General features: G+C 49.2%; 8 protein-coding genes across 8 annotated transcripts; 4 read left to right on the top strand and 4 right to left on the bottom strand.

Moving 5' to 3' along the window:
* Positions 1-427: 427 nt before the first annotated feature.
* N7500_009102 (putative alpha-1,6-mannosyltransferase subunit) lies at positions 428-1,861 on the bottom strand (the record flags this gene model as incomplete). The annotated part of the gene is made up of 2 exons (XM_056680243.1): positions 428-1,374; positions 1,432-1,861. The coding sequence occupies 2 exons, from the start codon at positions 1,859-1,861 to the stop codon at positions 428-430; spliced, it is 1,377 nt and encodes a 458-aa protein (XP_056527625.1).
* A 609-nt stretch (positions 1,862-2,470) lies between these two features.
* N7500_009101 (serine/threonine-protein kinase) lies at positions 2,471-5,673 on the bottom strand (the record flags this gene model as incomplete). The annotated part of the gene is made up of 3 exons (XM_056680242.1): positions 2,471-4,283; positions 4,332-4,732; positions 4,786-5,673. The coding sequence occupies 3 exons, from the start codon at positions 5,671-5,673 to the stop codon at positions 2,471-2,473; spliced, it is 3,102 nt and encodes a 1,033-aa protein (XP_056527624.1).
* Positions 5,674-6,817: 1,144 nt separating this feature from the next.
* On the bottom strand, positions 6,818-8,109 carry N7500_009100 (threonine aldolase GLY1; the record flags this gene model as incomplete). The annotated part of the gene is made up of 3 exons (XM_056680241.1): positions 6,818-6,924; positions 6,993-7,946; positions 7,998-8,109. 3 exons carry the CDS (start codon positions 8,107-8,109, stop codon positions 6,818-6,820), a joined length of 1,173 nt encoding a protein of 390 aa, XP_056527623.1.
* Positions 8,110-8,611: 502 nt separating this feature from the next.
* Positions 8,612-10,321, top strand: N7500_009099 (uncharacterized protein; the record flags this gene model as incomplete). The annotated part of the gene is made up of 3 exons (XM_056680240.1): positions 8,612-8,892; positions 8,952-9,021; positions 9,101-10,321. 3 exons carry the CDS (start codon positions 8,612-8,614, stop codon positions 10,319-10,321), a joined length of 1,572 nt encoding a protein of 523 aa, XP_056527622.1.
* A 778-nt stretch (positions 10,322-11,099) lies between these two features.
* On the bottom strand, positions 11,100-12,059 carry N7500_009098 (M50 family metallopeptidase; the record flags this gene model as incomplete). The annotated part of the gene is made up of 4 exons (XM_056680239.1): positions 11,100-11,309; positions 11,362-11,406; positions 11,463-11,825; positions 11,874-12,059. 4 exons carry the CDS (start codon positions 12,057-12,059, stop codon positions 11,100-11,102), a joined length of 804 nt encoding a protein of 267 aa, XP_056527621.1.
* Positions 12,060-13,284: 1,225 nt separating this feature from the next.
* Positions 13,285-15,345, top strand: N7500_009097 (uncharacterized protein; the record flags this gene model as incomplete). Its single annotated transcript, XM_056680238.1, has 1 exon — positions 13,285-15,345. The coding sequence occupies one exon, from the start codon at positions 13,285-13,287 to the stop codon at positions 15,343-15,345; it is 2,061 nt and encodes a 686-aa protein (XP_056527620.1).
* A 429-nt stretch (positions 15,346-15,774) lies between these two features.
* On the top strand, positions 15,775-18,345 carry N7500_009096 (uncharacterized protein; the record flags this gene model as incomplete). Its single annotated transcript, XM_056680237.1, has 5 exons — positions 15,775-15,978; positions 16,002-16,409; positions 16,461-17,447; positions 17,501-17,884; positions 17,941-18,345. The coding sequence occupies 5 exons, from the start codon at positions 15,775-15,777 to the stop codon at positions 18,343-18,345; spliced, it is 2,388 nt and encodes a 795-aa protein (XP_056527619.1).
* Positions 18,346-19,104: 759 nt separating this feature from the next.
* On the top strand, positions 19,105-21,228 carry N7500_009095 (uncharacterized protein; the record flags this gene model as incomplete). The annotated part of the gene is made up of 9 exons (XM_056680236.1): positions 19,105-19,342; positions 19,399-19,638; positions 19,693-19,788; positions 19,841-19,916; positions 19,985-20,171; positions 20,220-20,488; positions 20,548-20,684; positions 20,766-21,018; positions 21,084-21,228. 9 exons carry the CDS (start codon positions 19,105-19,107, stop codon positions 21,226-21,228), a joined length of 1,641 nt encoding a protein of 546 aa, XP_056527618.1.
* Positions 21,229-21,644: the final 416 nt, after the last annotated feature.

The following is a 21,644-nucleotide window of genomic DNA, read 5'->3' as shown; positions in this document are numbered from 1 at the left end:
TGAAGATTGGATTGCCTGGGTTGTGATTGGATATGATTAGGGCGGTCAAGGCTGCTCTGTTGCGGGAGACAAAAGGAACCTTCTGTGCAGATCCGAAGTGTCACGTGGCTGTACACAGTCCGAAAACGGCAAGTCGGACAGTGAGTGAAGTTTCGATACACTTGAGATTGGATTTGGATATGGTTTAGAAAAGGTAGACATGGTCTTGGTAAATAAGAAAGACCTTGCAAGAGTATCATATTTTCAATAATTGTGGTGGCTTACACCGGCTGTGGACACCAGATCAAAATAATGCGAAACTACTAAAACAATATACAAAACAAGATAAAGTCAACACAAAACATGTGATGATGCAACGAATGACCACAAAAGTATGCACCTGCGGCGGGCAAGAATGTTTGACATGAATAACGTTAAACAGCATGAATTAATCATCTTTAGGCGGCTTCCCCGTCATTCGATCGTATACATCACTCAAGCCGTCCTTGAGTCGCTCCCAGCCCGACTGGGCGAGCCAATTGCTAAGCTCGCGGTAGTAATATATTTCGGACCAGCAATCGCGACCATACATGCACCCAGCCATGTTAACAACGAGGTCGTGTGCGTCTTGCTGATAGTGAACGACTGGGTTATCTCCATCGCCGCATGCGCCAGGAGGGAAAGAATTGATGCTGCGTTGTGGTAAAAAGCCAACACCACTGCGAACCCATGCTTGGCTCTGATAGACGTACTCCAGGGCATCTTGCTCTTTATGCTCCCATTCCATGTGCATCTGCTCGTACATGACGGGATCCCACCAGATATCGAGCAGGCGTTCGGTCCAAAGAGATCGTCGCACGAAGAACGAGCCCAGATTAAATCCGGTGCAATCCTGTGTCAAGAGCATATTCAAAGAATCAGCTTTGCCGTCACCCTCAAGGGCACGACCGAGGTCGTCGAGCCAGAACTCAGGTAGCGGGTGTGTGATGTTGAGAGGGTTATAGGCTGTGATATCGCGGTAGACGTGTGCCTCGAGGTCATTGAACAAATGATGCTGGAGTGACGTGTCGTATTCCATGACCCAAGTGTTCAAGTCGAGCCACCAAAACCACTCTGCATCTGGATACTTGCGCATAGCTTCGCGGATCACATCGCCCTTCTCCCAGCTCTCGCGCCATTCATGTGAATATCGCTTCTTGGCCAGCAAATTGGCTAGCTCAAGCTCATAGCCCCATTGTTTCGCATATCTCTTCTTGTTCCATATGCTGTTGCGTTCAATGGCCCATTCACGTGCACCCTTCCATTCCATAACACCGCCCTCCACGTTTGATCCGAGTATGATGACGAACTTGCTCCCGCCCCCGATTGGGGATCTTCGATATGCTTGGATAATGCCTAGAATGCTGTTAAAAGATGACATCAAAATAAAAAATCGTAGTAAACATCACTTACTCGTCCAGCAAAAGAGATACCCAATCCACACCAAGAATAGCGCAAACAGCAGCCGGAACCGACCCCGGCGCATTGGTATCCGTAGTGCGCCTAGCAGACCACGTCCACCACCCGCACGCTTCCAGTCTCGGCCATAGTCATCCTTGTCAACGTATTCGCGAGGAGAAAGCTTTCGAAAGCTAGAGAACCGAGTTGAAATCTTATGTCGCTGTCGAGAGAAAAAGCCACCATTACGTGTTGAGAATGATGGATACCCGCGCACCTCCTCGCTTTTTGCCTTGGCTGCAGCCCACGAAATACTGCCTGGTGTATCTGGGGATAATGAACCGGGAGACGGACCACGCGGCGATGTGGTGCCGCTAGCCGGAACGAGTCCCGGACTGGACCACCCTCCGCCCGGGCGGGGAGAGGGTGATCGCGATAAAGTCATCTCGGAGGTTGGCGCTGAACAGAGGTTTGATAGAGAGGAATTGTTTTGAATGCTGGAGGATGTCGATAGGGAAAGCTCAAGCGAAGGGGGGGGATGTATTGGTGAGGTCAGAGTGACAAATGTAAGGAACGGGAAGTTAGGAAAAGAGGTGATTAAGACGTACAAAACATCATTAAACGTGTGAACAATATGTACCGGATGTAGATGTGACCTGAGCTTCAGGAACTCGAGGCCGAATGCGGCCCGTCTGTGCTGATACCACCATCTTGGAGAAGGTGCGATTTAACTTTAGATGCTTAGATCCTTCCCAAGGTTGGGGCGCGAATTGGATTTAAATCTTATATCAGCCTCACTACTATAAAAGCCTGATGATTCACCTGCGACCGTATGGCTGTCATATAGATTAGCCTAATTTAACCGATAAACTACCCTGCAGCGTGGATCGATCTACGGAGCCTCGGGAGATCGGCTCCACATCTCTACACCTACATACTCTACTGCTTGCGGACAAAGGTCATTGTGGAGTACAAAAAGTAATGATAATAATTCCTATCGGACAATGCAATTCCTATCTATGTCCAAAGCAGACTGGTAACGCCGGATCTCAATCTAATCCCGATCCTTGATTTGACGCCGAATCGGCATTCGGTTCGCGGCCCCGTGGGCCTTGGCCATGAGAGCCTGCCGCACCATGAATCCGGCTTCATGTGCGGGTCGAGGTTGGGCGCTCTCGCCATGGGTAAAGTCACACTGGAGCTTGAGGAACTTCGTTCGGTCTTTGTTTTGATAGACAGTGATGATGTCGCCGGTGTAGAGTTTCCCGAATTGTAAAGCCTCAGGACCATCCTCGGTCATAGAACCACGGCACAGCAGAGTGTCATTTACCCAGATTCCAAGACGCGCTTTAGTGGAGAGAATAGCCATAACACCTGGGATGTCGAGCCAGCTTTCACCTGATGCAATCCTCGCCTCGATTCCCGGACTCCAGAATGTGACCTCTAGGGCATATGCCGGGATTCTTGTGTCCATGGGGTCAGCATGCTTAATTGTCGCAGACGGCCCTCGACCCCACGAAGTGAGACGATCCTCGAGGTAGATTGTCAAGTCGAAGATCGAACCCGGGAGACTCTTCAGTTTTCCATATCTCTTTGGCGGTTTGGCGAATGCGGGATTAGAGAGCGTGGAGGGAAGAGGGGGCGGGTTGGGCCGATGAACAATGGGTTCTGATGAATCCGATTCCTCGGCGCGGAGCTGATCCAGGATAGCCTGGCCTGTCTGCGCATCGAGGGTAGTAGCAAACTCGAGGTCGTATTCTGATTTAGACGGACGAGAGGGGTCACTAGGAGCTGTCTCGCGGCGGCTGCTGTGGGGACTGTTATCGCTAGATGCCTCACTGGCTGTATCGGGGAGTGCAAGAGCAAGGTCAATCCGACGGGTGAACTTGGCTTTAGGGGTTGGCTCTTGCGGACTCGAGACAGGTTCTTCTTTAGGGCTCGAAGTCGGTGGCACAGAATCCCTGTTGAGTTTACTAGCCGCCATCGCGTTCTTGATGTGCTCAGGGGTAGTCTGCCGCAAGGAGGATTTAATAACCGGGCCATCTTGGAGCCGCAGAGTGGGATGCAAGGAATTCATGTTGAGTTGCCCAACGAGTTTCTCTGCGCCCATCAAACTGGGCGCAGTGCCACCGAAGGGTACCGCCGGGAGAGAGATAATCGAGTCGTTTGGGTTGTTGCTTATCATCGACTCACTGGAAGAGAGAAAGTCAACCTGAAAATTACTGGCGTCATAGGCATCCATATTTCCGAGTGCGTGGGAGCTCCGCAGAGCTGAGGGGCAAACTTCGCCAAACAAACGTTTGGCATGATTGTCCACCACCGCTTGCCCGTCTTGGAAACTCTCAATGTTTGGAAGGCTGGGATAGCGCACATCGGTGGGAATGTACTCAATCCGCGGCCGTTTGGAGAGTGCCTCGTTGCTGGTACCTTCTTCGGCGTCGGCTTCGTGAACGTGGCCCAGACCATCAGCGATGGACAATTGTGAAGCGTCTAGCTCGTCCTCGGCATCCTCGCCAATTATCGAGAGCCCATCATGATGGTCAGATAGCAAGTCGTCATCATCCTCGTATTCATCCACGTCGGGGACCTCTGCAATCCAGGGGTGCTGAAAACACTCCTTCTCTGTCGGACGGGAAAAGGGGTCCCGGTTGAGAAGCTGGGCGACAAAGTCGATACCAGACTCAGACACGCCTGCGCGGCGTAAAGCGTCGAAGTCGGCGTCACTTGTCATAATAGTACGAAGCATCTGGACACCTCGATCTTCTGCACGGCCTGAATATGGGGGAACTCCGGACAGGATATGGAAAAGAACTGCGCCTAGCGACCACATGTCGACAGACTGGCTGTACGGGGATGTTTTGGGAGGCCTTTCAATATCAGCTGAGGCTCGGGTGGAAAGAAGATTAGAAACTTACGGATCACCAACGCGGCGCCTCTTCCGGAGCTCGCCACGACGATATTGATCATAGTCCGGGTACACCTCAGGCGCACAGTACAGAAGCGTGCCGCAGAAAGTCTTTAGAAACGTTTCCTGCTCCACAACTTTCGACAACCCAAAGTCAGATAATTTGATTCTGAGTGGGTCAAGCGAGGCAATCAAAATGTTGTCTGGTTTGATGTCTCGATGGGTGATGCGGCGTTTATGCAAATAGTGAAGGGCCCGTAAAACTTGACGTGCGATTGTCCTCACCATCTCTTCGGCAATTCTTCCTTGCGTCTGCAGGTATGTTGACAGCTCGCCGCCTGGAACATATTCCATGATGATATAAATCCATCGATCATGCTCATGGTGATCAATGTATTGAACGATATTCGGCTGCAACTTGTTAGTTGTATCCCTAGCAGAGAACCCAAAAAAACATTGCTTACATGTGTGAGGTCTCTCATGATTTTCATCTCATTGTCAACCTTTTGATCAAGAATACCGTTCTTCATGAAGCGACGCTTGTCGAGTTCCTTTGCAGCATAGATGGCCCCGTGTTGTTTGGTTGCAATCTTGTACACAGTAGCGAAAGCGCCCTTTCCAATCTGTCCAGTAACGTTGTACTCCGCACCACCGGTCCAATGCATGCCATAAGCGTTGGCAGATGACCACGCCAAGGCAGATGGGCTTGGCCCCTGTCGTTCTCTATGCGCCGGGGTATGGGCATGAACTCGTTCAAAATAGTAGAACAAATTCTCATGATATTGGACAGCAAATCCTTCTCGTGACGGAATTCGAACCACAAAGCGAACCTCATCGGAGGTTTGGGATCCAGTGACGACTTGAATGATAGATCCATTTGTGAGCATTCTACTATTCCCATCCTTCTGGGATTTTCGCAGGCGGCAGTTATCCACGATGGTACCATTTGTCGACGTGTCCTGTAGCATGAGAATGCCGTCCTCGGTTAGGTATATGCGGAAGTGGTTGTTTGACACCCGTTTAGCATCATCGTCAACACTAAGAAGGACATCACAACGAGAGCGATTGCGACCAAAGCAAAAGCCGAGTCCCAGATTGTGAACTTTTGATGAGAGTCTCAATGCCAAATCTAATGCTGCTGTGTGAGAGGATTCGCGCTCCAGTATGTCCCTTTGTAGAATATGCTGCGGATAGATTCCTCCAGTGGCACCAACAGCATCATGGGCAGCATGTGAATTTGGATGAAGGATGCAGATGATGTCGGCCAGGTCTTGATCCTGTATGCCCGAGTTGTGCATTCCCTTTCGGCGAGGATCAGCACATGGCTGGGTGGATTCCTGAGTGGCTTCCATTGTGAGAATGAATGTAAATGTAAATGAACGTGCTAGGAGAATGAACAGAGAAATGAATTACAGGTACAATCCGATGGGGTAGGGTATATGTGGTGGGAGGCCAGTAAAGGGGATGTGCATAAAAATGTCATTAATTTCGTTGACTTGAGATGAAATATATCAGTAAGGCTGCACAACAAGGGGTTCTTGGGAAGCGGTTGTGTATCTACCTCGAGGGGAATAGGTATTAGGGCCAATGAACCACACACCTGGGTAAAGCTTGGCAAGACGATGATATGCTTTAGGACCAATGGCACGTTCACCAAGGTATGTATACCCTAGTAGTCAGAGTGGTCACGAGTATTTTGTTCAGTGATCACAAGGAGTGAAATAGGTAATTGATGGCTGATGTGTGAACCGTATGCCTTGCAGAGTGGGGTGTCCCTCTTCAGCTATCCTCAAAGCCAGTGTTGATCAACACAGATTACGACGTTGCCCGTGAAACAAAAGTAAGATTATCCAACTCTTGTCCCCAAGCCATAAGAATAAATGGCTCGATTCTCAGTTTCAAGATGTCAACCAGTAGAGGGATAGCGGCCCTCGAGACGTTGTTAAATGAGAAGCCACCCAATGGTGTTTCCGTATTCACATTGATCGAATTAAGGAAGGGACTGTGCTTCAGCGGGTTTGATGTGGCGTGGAGGTATGTCTGTGAGATTTCATTCCAACAAATTAGCAAACGTCTTTTGGAAACTTGGAGAGGCCTTTGTTTAGCCTTGACTCGAGATCAAGAATGAGCTTACACAGCTTGGAGGGTTCCCTATCAATCTGTCCGCGGCAGGTAAATTACGACAGACAGATAAAAATGGGGACGCCGGGACAGAGAAGAGACAGTCCTTGGAAGGTCGTCGTCCGAGGAACAAGACCAAGATCGAGCCGCAACAATCGGGATTTGGTTCCTGAGGCAATTACGCGTTCCTGAGGCGCGTGAAATTGTTACTCATCAGGCAGCAGGCACGTTGATTGGCCACACGGGCTATTGTGGGGGCTGACCTTGAAATAAGTGCCAAGGCAGATCTATGAGATTCACACATTGTAAATAAGACACAACGTATACATCGCGAAGGGTTTCATATATATGCTGATTTCACCTATTACTTACAAACTATTTACTTCCGTATGGTTTGCTAGTATCCTCACTCCGTTTAAAGTCTCCCTTCAGCGCCGCATCGAACACTTGTTCCAGCCGTGCGATCGCTTCGTCCGATACCTCTGTAACAGGTCAGGTTTAGGTCATCCATTACCAATCTGAAAGGCAGTTAAATCAATGAAACACTTACGATAATGGACCACCACGCGGCCACCCAGCAATCTTAGCCCTTTTTGTTGTCCAATATCCGCCAGGTCATTTGGGCCCACTCCTGACGCCTCGAGGTCTAACCAAACCATATTGGTGTGCAGGGGGTATTGCAGCTTGCCACCTCGACTGGTCCAGAGTTCGGCTACCCGCTTCGCCTTTTCATGCGTTGCTGCAAGCTTTCCAGTCTGGCCTTGAGGGTCCGTGCCAAAAGTTTCAGTGAGCGCAACGCGAGCAGCAGCGGCAATCACACCCGTCTGTCGGGCACCACCGCCAATAGATTTGCGGAACCAGCGTGCTTTCTTGATAAACTTGTCGGAGCCGACAATGATACTCCCAATCGGCGCGCCCAGACCCTTCGAGAAGCAAAGACTAACGCTATCGAAGATGCTTGTATATTCGGGCAAACTCCCAGCACCGGCTACAACGGCTTCCCACAACCGGGCGCCGTCCAAGTGAACCTTGATTTCATTAGCATGAGCCCATTCCACAATCCGCTTCGCCTCGGCGAGCGGCATGACCATTCCATCGAGGGTATTCTCCAAACTGATTAACTTGGTGGGGCAATAATGGATATTATCACTAAGAACTGCGTGCTTTTTGATATCTTCCAGGGTCAAGTGAACCCCATTTTGGGGAATGATAGGGCTCACCGTGGCACCAGTCCAAGCACTCACACCACCAGCCTCATAACAAATTATATGAGATCTATGGTCACACAACACTGAATGAGGTGGCTGTGCGAGATGCGAGCGAATGGCCACCTGGTTTCCCATTGTACCGGAAAGAACCAACAGACTTGCTTCATGCTTGGTGATTTCGGCAACGTATCCTTGCAGCTCGTTGGTGACTGGATCCTCATTGAAGACATCGTCCAATAAAGTTGTTTGGCAGATTGCTTCGAGCATCGATGGTGTAGGCTTCGTCATTGTATCACCTGAGTCAGATCAGCCTCACACCCCTCTGTCCCCTTTTAATCGAGTCATACTTCGAAGATCGAATTCAGCAGCTCCCGCGCCGTGCCAGGTGGTGGGCTTCTGGTCGCTGTGGCCAGTGACTGCCGAGGCATGAGCCACAGCATCAGTTGAGGGCTGCGCCATAGTGATGGGGGAGTGGAGTCTCCGTGCTTGTAGGTGTGCTAATTGGCACACCGAGGAAGAGCGACGGATCAGATAGAACGAGCGATTCATGAGTTTTGGCGCATTAACCCCAGACGCGTTAAGGAATTTGGGGAAAGAGGGGAGCCGACACGTGATCCGGAGATAGATAGCGCGCTGCCTTGTAGACCGAGCAACATGGATGTCATCATATGCAGCAGGTTGCACTACTTATCTATGAGAGAGTTGAATGGTTATTCTAATCCAGGTCCAATATAGAGCTTGTGTTTCATCCATCAAAATGGATAATGTGTAACCCAAAGGCTCCCTCCGCGGATATGACGCCACTGTACATGTACCTTATCGATAACCTAATTGGGACTAGTGCATCCAAAGAGTGGCCTCGACCGCTGACTCAGCACTTTGGTTGCGGGCAATGTGCTTCAGCGGTTCAAGCCCGCACAATCTTACTGACACTTTGACGGCTTACACTGGTTGCGCAAAGATGGATTTATCCCATCTCACACGGCCTGGCATTTTATGCCAGTGTATTCGGTGCTCCAGCTCACTGGCTGCACTGGAAAATGAATGGGCCAAGTTATCGAACGCCTATTCAATCCCGACAGCATGGCTTAGTGTCGACCTCCATCGCATCGCTGTTTCTTCAGAGCGGAAGCAAATCCCCCACACCTCGGATATGACACTTCTTCGTGGCCGCGTCATTCAGGAAGTATCATGTAAACTTTGTCAGCAACGGATGGGAGTCCTTTGCCCGCTCGACAATGGGTATGTGGCTGTTGATAAAAAAAAACCCCTCACACTTTTCATGGCTAATCTGTTTATAGGATGAATATTCTGTGGAAAATGTCGAAAGTCGCCTTTAGGGAGATCGTTACCATGCGAACAGTGCAGCCTGTATTCAAGCAGGGGGCGCTCGAACGACTGATTTGTCCCCCCGAAAGAACCTCCGCGCCGAAATTCCGACCATGTGCAGGGCAGTGCACTGGTGCCAGCTGGCTGCACCGACCCCACAACCCTTGATCCATCCATGCAAAAGCAAATGCTCCACCAGGGCCGAAGCATCGATCAGATTTCGAACTCAGTGAACCACCTCCAGGACACTATGTCAGATCTAAAACATTCATTTACAGCACTTCGAATCGAGCTGAATGGACCAGGCCGAAATCTGGGGGAAGGCTCCGCACTTCAGGGACATGATTTTGACATGATTGCTATGGTGCTCAAGGAGCTCAAATCCAAGTCTGATGAGATCGAGAAATTGAAGTTGGAGATTGAGGCCCTGAAGTTGAAGAATCGCTACATGGGAGCGACCCTACCACAACAGCAGGAATCATTATCGATCATGAACACGAATGCTGCGCTCCCTGAAGTTCGGAGCCCTGGCTTGCTCCAAGCCGGCCGGAAACGTAACTGGCCTGACGCATTCCCGGGCGATCGCAGTCAGGCGATCGCAGACTCCTTCGATGAAGATGATATGGTGGATGAACTGTCGCTTTCAGATCCACCCACAAACAATTCGCGCATTCCCCTGAATGACCAACCCCAACCTGCAAGTGCCCATGAGCCACTAGCGGAGGAGCAACTGAGGTCCCTAGAGGTGCAGATGCCTTCTCGAGAGCCTCAGGATGCCTCTAACTCTTTTCAGACACAACTCTACAAGCCGCACCAAACCATAACCAAGCGCCCGCGCCTAGGTGCGCCGGCTGAGGATAATTCCCAAACAGCCCATTCACAGCCGCAAGCTGTCCCTCAAAAAAGACCGCCCGGCAGACCAAGGAAATCGATCAGCCACCCTACCCTCGCCGGTGCCACAGAATCGCCTAGTACTTCTCCTTCTATTATGCAGGAGGATGTCGAACCATACGGACAACCAAACACAGTACGACGTCGCACATCTCGTCGCAGCTTGCGTGCACAATCCCTCGGGCCAAGTCTCAACGACAAAGATAGTCAAGAGGATCAGCAAAAGTCACAACAATTGATTAACCCTCCTCTTGAGACTCACCCAGCACCCAACAAAAAGAGCAAACGTAATACTGGTTCTCCCAATGGAAAACGAAATGGTGGTCTGGATGATGAGGGAGATGAGGCTGCTATGAATGAGAAGCGAAAAGCCAAGGTCGCGGCGCGGGACGTCATGGCCAGGTTGGCTTTGCAGCACGAGGAAGCTTTGGAGGCTGAGAATGCGCGATAAATTGTGGATGGGTACTCTTCACATCTTTGTACAATATGGGTAATAAACAGTACAGTAATTGTATTACAATGAACCTCCAAATGAAATCGATCGGTAGTTGCGCGTAGTGCCTACCTAGCCAGTCCTCCCATTTTACATCAAGTCTCCGAAAACATACGCCTAGCTCAATTTCGACAGAACAACTCGACAATGAATAAAAAGGTGAAAAGTCGGGCGGCCAGGCTCGTCATTTTGCATAAACAATTCCCGATTTCGTAGCTATCACTCAGTTGGTCAGGCTCGAATACCGTAGCTCAATTACAACACGGAGAGAAAGCGTGTGAGTATCTCGGCTCCATATATACATACGATCGGAGTGGAATTGTTGGGACAGAGGCAATTCTATATATCTCGTCACTCCCATTGAGGCGACGTCAAATGCGAGATTTGTGCATTGTGTACATTCTGATATGTTTTTCAACGGCTCTAGAAAGAATGAAGAATTGATTTTGTTCATTATCCTTACTTGGTAGTTAAGTCATTGATTCAAAGACGTTTATTGAAAAGGGGAAAGTCACATAGACCAACGAGGTTGCTTGGTTAATAAGCTTCGAATGTGAACAAAAGATACTCGAACATCAAAGCTGGAATTTACACAGGCAAAACTCCCCATATATCGGTGAATTAATTGGAAACTGGATTCCTAAGCTATGCGGGAATATACCCTAGCGAGCTATCATATCTCATAAAATCATTATTTTCAGTCTGTAGTGTCCCCCTAAGTGATGTTGCGGGTTCACTAGCGAGTTGGGATGAAGTGCTTAGAATCATCCTGTTGTTGGCTGAAAGACTCGGGGAAAGCTGCGATCCCACCAATGATGCCGACAGCCATGAAAGCAAGAGAGATGAGAGACCAGATGACTCCCCAGCACTGAGAAGATCCTCCGTATCTCTTTGCAAAGACGCTGGCATCGGAGCTGTTGACTTTGCGAAGGATGAGATCGTCGCACTAGAGGCAGGTTATTAGCGACAGAAATAAAACAAGTCTGGGCGGTACTTACAATATCCCAAACACTGTACAAAGCAGACATGACACCAATAAACAGCTGTAGAATAACATATTAGCATATGTAAGTGGGGCGAATCAAATTATCAGACATACCACGACCCAGCGCAAGGCTTCACCATGGGCAATGAACCAGCATGCCACCAACAACCCGACCGCAAGAAGAATGGTCATGATGGTCAACCAGTCTCTGCGTGCCCACCAGAGGGTAAGCAAGAAGCAAATACCGAGGATGATGCTGGCAACCTTGCTGGCGACAATATTGAATCCAGCGAAGATCAATAAAGCCCCAATAATTGATGACCCCAGGTATCCAGCAGGTAGGGTGATAGCACTCATACCACCCTGCATGTGCGTGACACCACCTTCATGTGGGTCCAGTGAGATCGACTTTACCTTTCCACCAGTGCAACAGGCAGTAATCGCATGGCCGAATTCGTGGAAGGCAATCACCAGCATCTGTCGCGAGTTAGTCGCAGTTGGCTTATACAGGGCTGGGAGATTTACCTTGAAGGGCCATAAAACCCAACGGACATATGGTAGATTCCATAGTAGTGCGATGACCACCACGTACGCTCCCATCACCCCTAAGGTGACGGCTTGGGTATGGTTGACACTCAAGCCACGCCGGGCCAGTTGGTGCGGGGCCGTTTCCACCGCGCTGTGGGCTAGCGCTGCATATAGGGCTGGCATAGTGAGCGATATACAGGCTTGGAAAATTAAGAATCAGCAAAACGCAGACTTCTGAGATGACTGCGACGCAGGTGGAAATTATTTAATAGTCAACCATTCGGAAGATCATCCACGCGTCCCTATAGAAACGCGCATGCCACTTGTTTTGTGGCGTATGTGGCTGAGGGCTATTTTTAGCGCCTTGGCCATTTAGGCGGAAAGGTTTCATACTCTTTCATCTCCTGTCTATCAAGTTATCAAAATATTGGCAGACAAATTCGCAGATATGATTATGACATACCACTGTGAAAGGAGAGAAAAGCTCAATTATCATACCTGCCAAGATTTGGGAGGAAGATGGGTTTGATGTATCAAATGTTAGCAACATTCCAAGGGCTACTACAGTATACACCTTGCATCTTTGGTTGCTCTTTATCCACCCACTAACCGTTTAATCTCAACCAATGGTTATGCTTGACACTCAATCAAATGAGGCGACAAAATGAGTATTCTAGGACGTACAGCATTACGACTCTGGTTTCAGACGTTGAATCTTCCACGACAGTCACACATCTCATGGCACCGATCTCGACTTCGGGAGGAACTATGTGAACGTCGATTTGCAGAGACAAGTTGGAAAAAGCTCAGTGAGACTTCAGATGTTCTGTTCTCGATCACTCGTGCCCGATACGATGAGGTTCCGACGCGGGATCCGTCTTGCTTGGCCGGCATCCACTGCACCCCGATTTATATGTACATGATAGCAAAGTACACATCGCGATGGTCGTTTTTCAAAGTGGCTGCTCTCTTCTGTAAGGCTCCGCACTGGAACCGGGTACATGAAGTGGTGAACCCCAGCAAAGATCACAAACTTACCCAAGTGGCTTCCCGCCATAAGATTGATCAAACGGAGTTTCAGCGAGTTAGCCATCAGCTGAGGCGCATCTGGCCACTATTGCCTTGAATAAGAAGTTATGGTGGCAGGATGACACATGGTCTGATAGCCTTTTGAGTGACATACTCTGCATCCTGATCCACTTTATTTGTCTCCTTTGCCTCTGGATAGAAGGCTCAGGCTGAGGCTATATCAGCAAACATTTTGATTCTCAAAGATCTGGAAGAGCAGATTCTTTCAAGTTGACCCCCCTCTTTGAACAGCATTCGGATCTTCATTTAAAACCTAATCGTCAACCGTATTTCTTACTTCACCTTCACACATTCGATATCCACCACGGAACCATACAAAATGATGGACGACAGGGACGTTTTTCAGATTAACCAGCCACTATCCTATCAAGTTGGTCATGCTCATCCTCGCAAGCCAGTCATAATCGGTCTCTATGGCCTCCCTGGATCTGGGAAGACCTTTTGGTTAGAGGAGCTTAAGACCGTCATCAGAGGCGACGAATTTGCCTTCTATGATGGCAGCGGTGCGATTTCAGCAGTTACTCCAGGGGGTCTTGAAGGATTTCAAAATTTGACGAAAGAGGCCAAAACCGAGTACCGCCAGCAGGCTATAGCCAGAATCAAGCGGGAATGTTGCCACACAAGAAAGACTGCTATCGTGGGTGGACATTTTATGTTCTGGCCAGAGGAAGACGAGAAAGGTGACTCGGTTTGTACACCGGCGGATCTCGCAACATACACCCACATCCTGTACCTGGATCCCCCTGCCGAGCTCATCGCGGAGTACCGTTTGAATGACGCCAAACGGATCCGTCCAACTGCATCAACCTCCCATCTGGCCAAGTGGAAACAGACCGAGAAAAATGAACTTCGTGATATTTGCAGACATCATGACATTCTTTTTGCACCAATTTATCCAACTCTAGAATCCGTGAGCTCCCTCATTTGTGATTTTCATCACCACACAGATACATATAACATGGATCTCGCCAAACAAAAGATGGACGAGATACTTGGTGAGTACTCTGCGCTAGAAACTGTCATCGTCATGGATGCAGACAAAACCCTGTCCCAGGAAGATAGCGGAGTACTATTCTGGAGGAAACAAGTCGGCGCTGCGTCGACTGCGGGAAAGGATAACGGGCCTTTGAAATCTTTGTTCGGCGGCCCCCTCGGATATTCCTATACTTCTTTTCGGCAGGCTACACTGCTGTGTGAAGAGGCTGCTAGTGACGAGGAATTCGAGGCTTGCTGTCAGGATGTATCATCAATGGTAGATATGCATCTTGATATTGTTAGCGTTTTACAATTGGTTCGCGAAACAAGACATGTGCGCGCAGTTGTGGTAACTTGTGGGATCCGGTCTGTTTGGGAGAAGGTCCTTGAGAGAGAAGGCCTCTCGGAGACAGTCAAAGTGATTGGCGGCGGAAGAGTGGCTGACGGTCTTGTTATCACACCCTCTGTCAAAGCTGAATTGATCAATTACTTGCAGACCACTCGACATCTTCATGTTATCGCTTTCGGTGATAGTCCTTTGGATTTAGCAATGCTGCAAGCCGCAGACCAGGCTGTCGTCGTCACCGGCGAAGAATCGACCCGAAGCAAGAGTATGGAGAAGCAACTGGCAGAGGTCATTGGGAAGAACGGGTTCCAGCCGTGCCAGGTACTTCTGCCTTTACATGCAAAACCACGACTGGACACTACTCGGCTTCCCCTGGTTCGATTGACGGATCAACAATTTATCAATCCAGTTATGGCCAGACATGAAAGTCAAAGTCTTCGTGTTCTTCATGCTACAGAACGTTCCTCAGCCAAATTACTGATGACACCAATGCGCGATGCATCCGTTTCCGGCCCTGCATTACGAGAAGCTCATCGGCGAGTGGGTTGCTATTTGGGCACAGAACTCTGCACCCGAATCATAGGACTCGAATCATATCCCACTCAGCACGTGCAAGGACACAAGACTGACAGTTATCGACTGCTAGATGAGAAAAAAACATTGATTGTGCCGCTGATGCGTGGCGGTGAACCGATGGCCTTCGGGGTCAACGACGCTTTTCCACTCGCAATGTTCCACCACGCAAGGCTTCCCACTGATCTTCAGCATAACCACTTGAAGGATATGGTCACAATCATATTGGTCGACTCAGTTGTCAACAGTGGCAAATCGGTCTTGGCGTTCGTCCACCATATCCGAAGTCTCCATGGGACGATTCGCATTGTAGTCGTTGCTGGAGTGATTCACTCCCAAACTGTATCTACCAGCAAGACTGCCCGAGAATTTGGCCGAGTTAGGGAACTGTCTTTTGTCGCCCTTCGTCTCTCGGACAACCAATTCACCGGTAGAGGGACTACCGATACCGGTAATAGATTGTTCAACACAGTGCATTTGCCCTGATCAGGCTGGGTTACTACAACAGTTATTGTCTCTTTAAGCCATGCTTACCAAAATACTGCTTTTCTTCATTCGATTTGTCCCAATATGTAGCATCTTCAAATTGAAATTTCTTGAATCTTCTAGAATATGGTTTCTTTGAGGGATGTGCAAGTCCAGAGGCTCCCAACACTCATTTCAAATATAGATCAATGGTCCTTGACAAAAACGAAGTTCTTCAAGGAAAGGAGACATATACAATGGGAAGGTGTCGCTTCCTGCCAATGCCAACAAACCCCGCATTCAAGAGGTTGGAACGTCAACTTCTCCCTTGCAAGATGCATATCTTGTAGAAGAACCAATTTCCTCCCGACCCTCAGTTATCCAAAGTCTAGGAATGTAACGAAGCGAGAACATATTTTTGGTCAAGCTAGCAAGCGCTCCTGTATCAACATGCTTGGTGCGCTCCCAGTCCTCCTACTTCTCCCGGTAGGCCTTGCAGGCAACACATACTCCCAACCAACAAAGGAGACCAATACAAATACAACTTATCACAATAATGCCGGTGTCCTCAAATTTGTCAACCCCCTCATTGGCACCTATGGAACAACACCGAATGGCAACGGCGGCATGATCCCATCCGTCAGTCCCCCTTCGGTATGACCCGCTGGACACCACAGACCCGCGAGAATTTCATCTCACAAGTACCCTACGGTGACAGCGATCGTCTTATTCATGGATTCCAGGCAACACATCAACCGGCAATTTGGATGGGCGAGGCGGGTCAAGTCGTATTGACACCAGGAATCGGTGAAGTCCAGCCACTGTTCCAGAATAGAGGTTTGCAGTTCCGGAAGAAGAATGAGAGGAGTACGCCGTATGTTTATGAGGTCCTGGTTGATGCTGCCCAGCTTTTGGGACGTAACTGGAATGCGACGGCGGAGGCTGTGGGCGATGGGCCTGTTCCCGGTGGTGCGGGTTCTGTCCCAGATGATGTCAAAGATGGCGCCAATGGCCGGACGCGAAAACGGCAGGTCGAGTCTGTATTGAGTAGTCCAGATGACGGTGACTATGATCAGTCCATTCAGGTATTTTTATTGTTTTGTTAATCCCGTGGAATGGTTTCTGACGGGTTTCAGATTGCCATGTCTGCAGATTCTCATGTGGGCCATCTTCGATTCGACTTTCAATACAGCAATACATATGTTCATGGTGAGAATCAGCCTTGGGTATTCATTCAAGCGTCACGTCGGAATTGGACAGGCGAGGTTCATATTGATGAGAAGAGTCGGGAGGTCTACGGATATAACACTGAGCGTCAGGATTACCTACTCGGACCGGACAAAGCACCATCGTTCAAGGGGTACTTTGTTTCCCGCTTTTCTGAGCCGTTTGTTGAATTTGGCGTTACGAATGGAGGTGAAGTAATTAAAGATGAAGCCCAGCGACACGGAAACTTCACTGGTGCATACGTGAAATTTGCCCACTCAACATCGCGTGTCGAAGTGCGCACTGGTGTTTCGTACATCAGCGTCGCACAAGCAAGAAGGAACCTCGAGATCCAGACTCCAGATGAGCACAGCTTCGAGGATACCATTGAGAAACTGAAGTCAGCCTGGCTCGAAAAATTAGGCAGGGTATCCATTGAGGGCGTCAGCAAGACTGATCGGAATAATGATCCTCGCACTATCTGGTATACCGGCTTGTTCCATGCACTTCAGTATCCTAGTGACTTTTCTGAGCCAACGTCAAAGGAAGATAGCTCCCTGCGCACTTTCTACTCAGGTTATACCGATAGTGTTCACACTGAGCGCGACTCATACTACCAATCCTGGTCAATTTGGGATACATACAGAGCGGAGCACTCACTCTTGACCCTATTCGCGCCGGAACGGGTAAACAGCATGATGCGCTCGCTACTACGCATCTTTGACTGGTCCGGTTGGCTGCCGATGTGGGCCAATTTGATTGAGACAAATATCATGATTGCGACCAATGCAGACGTGGTCCTTGCAAACGCTCTAGAGCGAGGATTTAGGGGGTTCGATATTGGCAAGGCTTGGAGAGCCGTCAAGAAGGATGCATATACCCCCCTGATCACGACACCGATACTCTGTACTATGACCGTGAGGCCGGCACTTCATATGAAGCCCGTGCAGGACTCACATCATATATCCAGCAAGGCTGGGTATCGAATGACGGCTGGTCTGAGGCTGGTAGCCGCACGTTGGATTACGCATTCAATGATTACGCCTGTTCGGTTGTTGCTGCCCATTCGGGAGAGGACGACGCCACCGTGCAAGCCCTTGAGAAGCGAAGCAGAAACTACGCGTATCTTTGGAACAACAAAACTCAATTCATGCAATCTCGCAATGGGAATGGGAGTTGGGCAGATGCCACCTTTGGATGGACGGAAGGAGATGACTGGGTGTACACGTTTGACGTGATGCATGATGTGAAAGGACTAGCTGAGCTTTTTGGTGGCCGTCAAGCCTTCCGCGAAAAATTGGATGCGCATTTCCAGGGTGGTCACAATGACCATACTAACGAGCCAAGCCACCATGTACCGTATTTATATTCTATGCTCGGTTATCCAAACCAAGCAGCTGAGGCAATCAGGGACATTGCTTGGGCCAACTACAATGCCACCAGTGGTGGGCTCGGGGGAATGAAGACTTGGGACAGATGAGTGCTTGGTATGTCTTCTCCGCATTAGGATTCTATCCCGTCAACCCTGCCAGTGATGCGTATATTGTTGGCACACCGTTCTTTGAGGAGGTCTCTATCCGCCTACCTAGTGAAGCGAGAACAGGTGGAAAGGTTGCGAATGGCCGAGAGCGGACACTCATAATTAGCGCCCCAGGGGCACCTACCAAGCCGTATATTGGCGGTCTAAGGGTTGATGGGAAGCGTATCAATGTTCCGACTTTGAAACACAGCCAAGTTGTGAATGCGGCAAGAATTGAGTTTGAGATGAGTGCTACGCCCACTTCGTGGGGATGTCGCCCCTTGTGGGAATCTTGATACTGGCACGTTCAAAATCACCTGAGAGATGGGAGTCCAGATGTAACAGCCCAGCTAGGCCCTTATGGCTCTGAGACAATTGCAATACCGGTTCATATTCCGTTAGATCTCGGGAAGCTGTTGGTATCGTATTGCAAACTTCATTTCTCAGGGCAAACTCGGCTCTCTGAATACATCGCCACAGATACCCTGCTAGTTCGATCCTTCGGCATATCAATATCGTGTAGTGTGTTATTCAAAGAACTCGGTCGCTGGCAATAATTCCAACCCCTCATTGATTCTGCATCACCTCATCCTCATGCTCTGTTGCAAAGTATTGCGCCATAGTACCCTGCCGCGTCGGTTTGCACACACAATCCCTTGGCCAGTGCCTTGGCCATTGACAGAGTTCAACATTATCAAGTCTCTAACTGGTCGCGATTTAGTTGTCCCCTTTATCCCTGCAACCCACTAGGTATCGAGATTATATCGCCCTGTCCATTGGAAGCTAGTATCCACAGCCCCAAAGATTAGACCACGCACCTAGGCAATGCTAGCCGAAGCGGTAGATTTTAAGGTGAACGCCACAAGGGTCAGAATTCCCATCGGTCATTCCGTCCGATCACATCATTGTAGTTCCCGATGAGGTCTGTCACACCCCTGACCCCCGGCCAAGTTAATGTGGAGGGTCCGAGTTCAAGAACACTATATGTACACTGCAAGTCGCGCCATGTGTGTAACTGATAGTCACCCTCTCAGCATTCTCTGCTTGCATTCATAATGGGTCTTCCGTCTCCCGTGCGGGAATATACCGATCCGCTCCCCCAATATGACAGCAGCGACAATGATAGTCTGAAATATACCACCGAGGTGGGTGGAAACACCTCCAAGGCCACATACCAGGAAGCATCGGGAGCGCCCGTTGAGGTCAATTCCCCGCTGGGGTATTCGGTTGGTTGGATAACGGTGGTTTTCTTGAATCTGAGTAAGATGATTGGAACGGGTGTTTTTTCAACGCGTGAGTATAACTCCACAGTCTCTGAATTATTGTGAAAACATGCTTATATACATTAGCATCAACCGTCCTTAAAGGCGCTGGCTCCGTTGGTCTAGCGCTGATATATTGGGTAATTGGGTACTTGATGGCATCGAGCTCTCTATCGGTCTACATGGAATTTGCGTCATGCTTCCCAAGTCGGTCTGGCTCGGAGGTCGTCTACTTGGAACAGTCATATCCCCGACCAAAGTTCTTCTTCCCTACCATGTTTGCGATGCAGATGGTGCTGTTCTCATTTAGCAGCAGCAACGCCGTTGGTATGAGTACATTGCGGGTGTATAACGGTGTGAGGATATACTGACTTTCGATAGTGTTGGCACAGTATCTCTTCAAACTCGCAGACTCTGATTTCACGCCGTGGAAGTTGAAGGGAGTTGCCATCGCCTGCTATACTGTGGCAGTACTGGGTAAGTAGTAATGAATATGGCTGTGCAATATGTGCTAATAAGCCTCCCATAGTTCTTGCGTTTCATACGAGGTGGTCTCTGAGACTCGCTAATGCCATCGGGCTTGTCAAGCTGGTGACATTAATATTGTGCGTATTGACCGGCAAGATAATAGCGACATGAACATCTTCAGCAAGCAGGGCTAACTCAAACATAGCATCGGAATAACTGGTTTGGTAGTTCTCGGGGGTCACACATCAGTAAAAGACCCCAAGGCAAATTTTAGGAATGCCTTTGAGGGTACTGGTGCCGCGACAGCCTATGGAGCAACCAATGCATTGACCAAGGTGTGGTTCTCTTTTGCGGGTTACGAGAATGCCTTCAACGTCGTCAATGAAGTCCGGGTATGTACTTCACATGATGGTGACAAATCTGTTGCTAACTCGTATCAGAATCCCACTAAAACCTTGAAATGGAGTGCTCCTCTCTCACTGGGACTGACTGCAGTTCTATACATGCTGGCAAACATTGCGTATTTCAGCGCTGCGACTAAAGAGGAAATCCTAGAGTCGAAGGTCGTTGCTGCTGGCGTCTTTTTCGAGAAGGTGTTTGGAAATGGGCGTGCTACTTCGGCATTGAATTTCCTCATTTGTGTAAGCGCTTTTGGAAATCTCCTTGCTGTGCTTATAGGACAGTCTCGTATGTTGAGAGAATGTGGAAGGTTAGTGACGGTATGTGTCTTTTGGGAGTATCGTTAACCCGTTGCTTGAAAATACATAGACAAGGTGTGTTGCCTTTTACTTCATTTTGGACTTCGACATGGCCATTCGGAACACCGCTGGGTCCATACTTTGTGAAATGGGCATTCACTGTGGTGATGATTCTGGCGCCACCTGCCGGTGATGCATTCAACTTTGGTATGATATTGCCCTTTTCGCATATGCTGTTTGGCCGCTATGCTGCAAGTAAAGACACACTTTACTAATTCAGGGCACTAGTTGTTGACCTCGGAGTCTACGCGACAAGCTTCTTTGGGTCGCTACTCACGATTGGTCTGGTGGTCACTCGGATTCGTCGTGTCCGCCTGAATCTCCCAGAGCCGGAATACAAGGCCTGGCACGTTACGGTGGCGTTTGCGATTCTCTCGAACTTGTATATGGTCGTGATGCCTTGGTATCCTCCCAGTACCGGTGCCCATGGGGGCGATGTGAGCTTTTGGTATGCAATATATTGCGCGGTTGCTCTTGGAATGTAAGTTGCTCTTGTCTTGCTCAAGCCTTGGAATATATAACTGACTCGACGAACTATCGATACAGTATCGGGCTATGTGCAGTGTATTATTACGTCTGGATCAAGCTCCTACCTAAAATCCAAGGATTCAAGTGGGAGCAAACGGTTCTCACATTGGATAATGGTGCTGTGGCACATCAGCTTATCAGGGTACCTAAACGGAATGTATGAGGTATGTGAACAGTTGACTGATAGGTGACTGGTATTGGTATACGGAGTATACTAGCCTAATTTGTTCATATACATAATCTCAGTCCAAGTCGATATCCTTGTGATATACCATTTTAGTGTCTAAGACGTGATCACGGCGTGGAGTCCTTCGGGCCAGGGCCGATCTGTTCCTTTTCCCTCCAGATGTGGGATGATGTACACACCATACAAATGCGATGGCAGGCAGATTGCTTTGAGCTATGAAGAGCTATGAAGAAGCCGAAGTTATTCCGACAATATCCCATCATGAGTGTCTATCGTTCGGAAGGGTAATATCGCCTTGCCGAAGGGGTACGACGCGATGAGCCGACGGCGCGGTCGGCTACGGAGCCTATTTCTCCGTCAGCTTTCGGCATGGCCAACGACGTAAGGTTATA

The sequence above is a fragment of the Penicillium coprophilum genome (genome assembly GCF_028826855.1).
Source record: "Penicillium coprophilum strain IBT 35676 chromosome Unknown utg000006l_segment0_segment0, whole genome shotgun sequence".
NCBI lineage: Eukaryota > Fungi > Ascomycota > Eurotiomycetes > Eurotiales > Aspergillaceae > Penicillium > Penicillium coprophilum.
The sequence above is the reverse complement of the archived record's forward strand: the minus strand, read 5'-3'. Positions and strand labels throughout refer to the sequence as shown.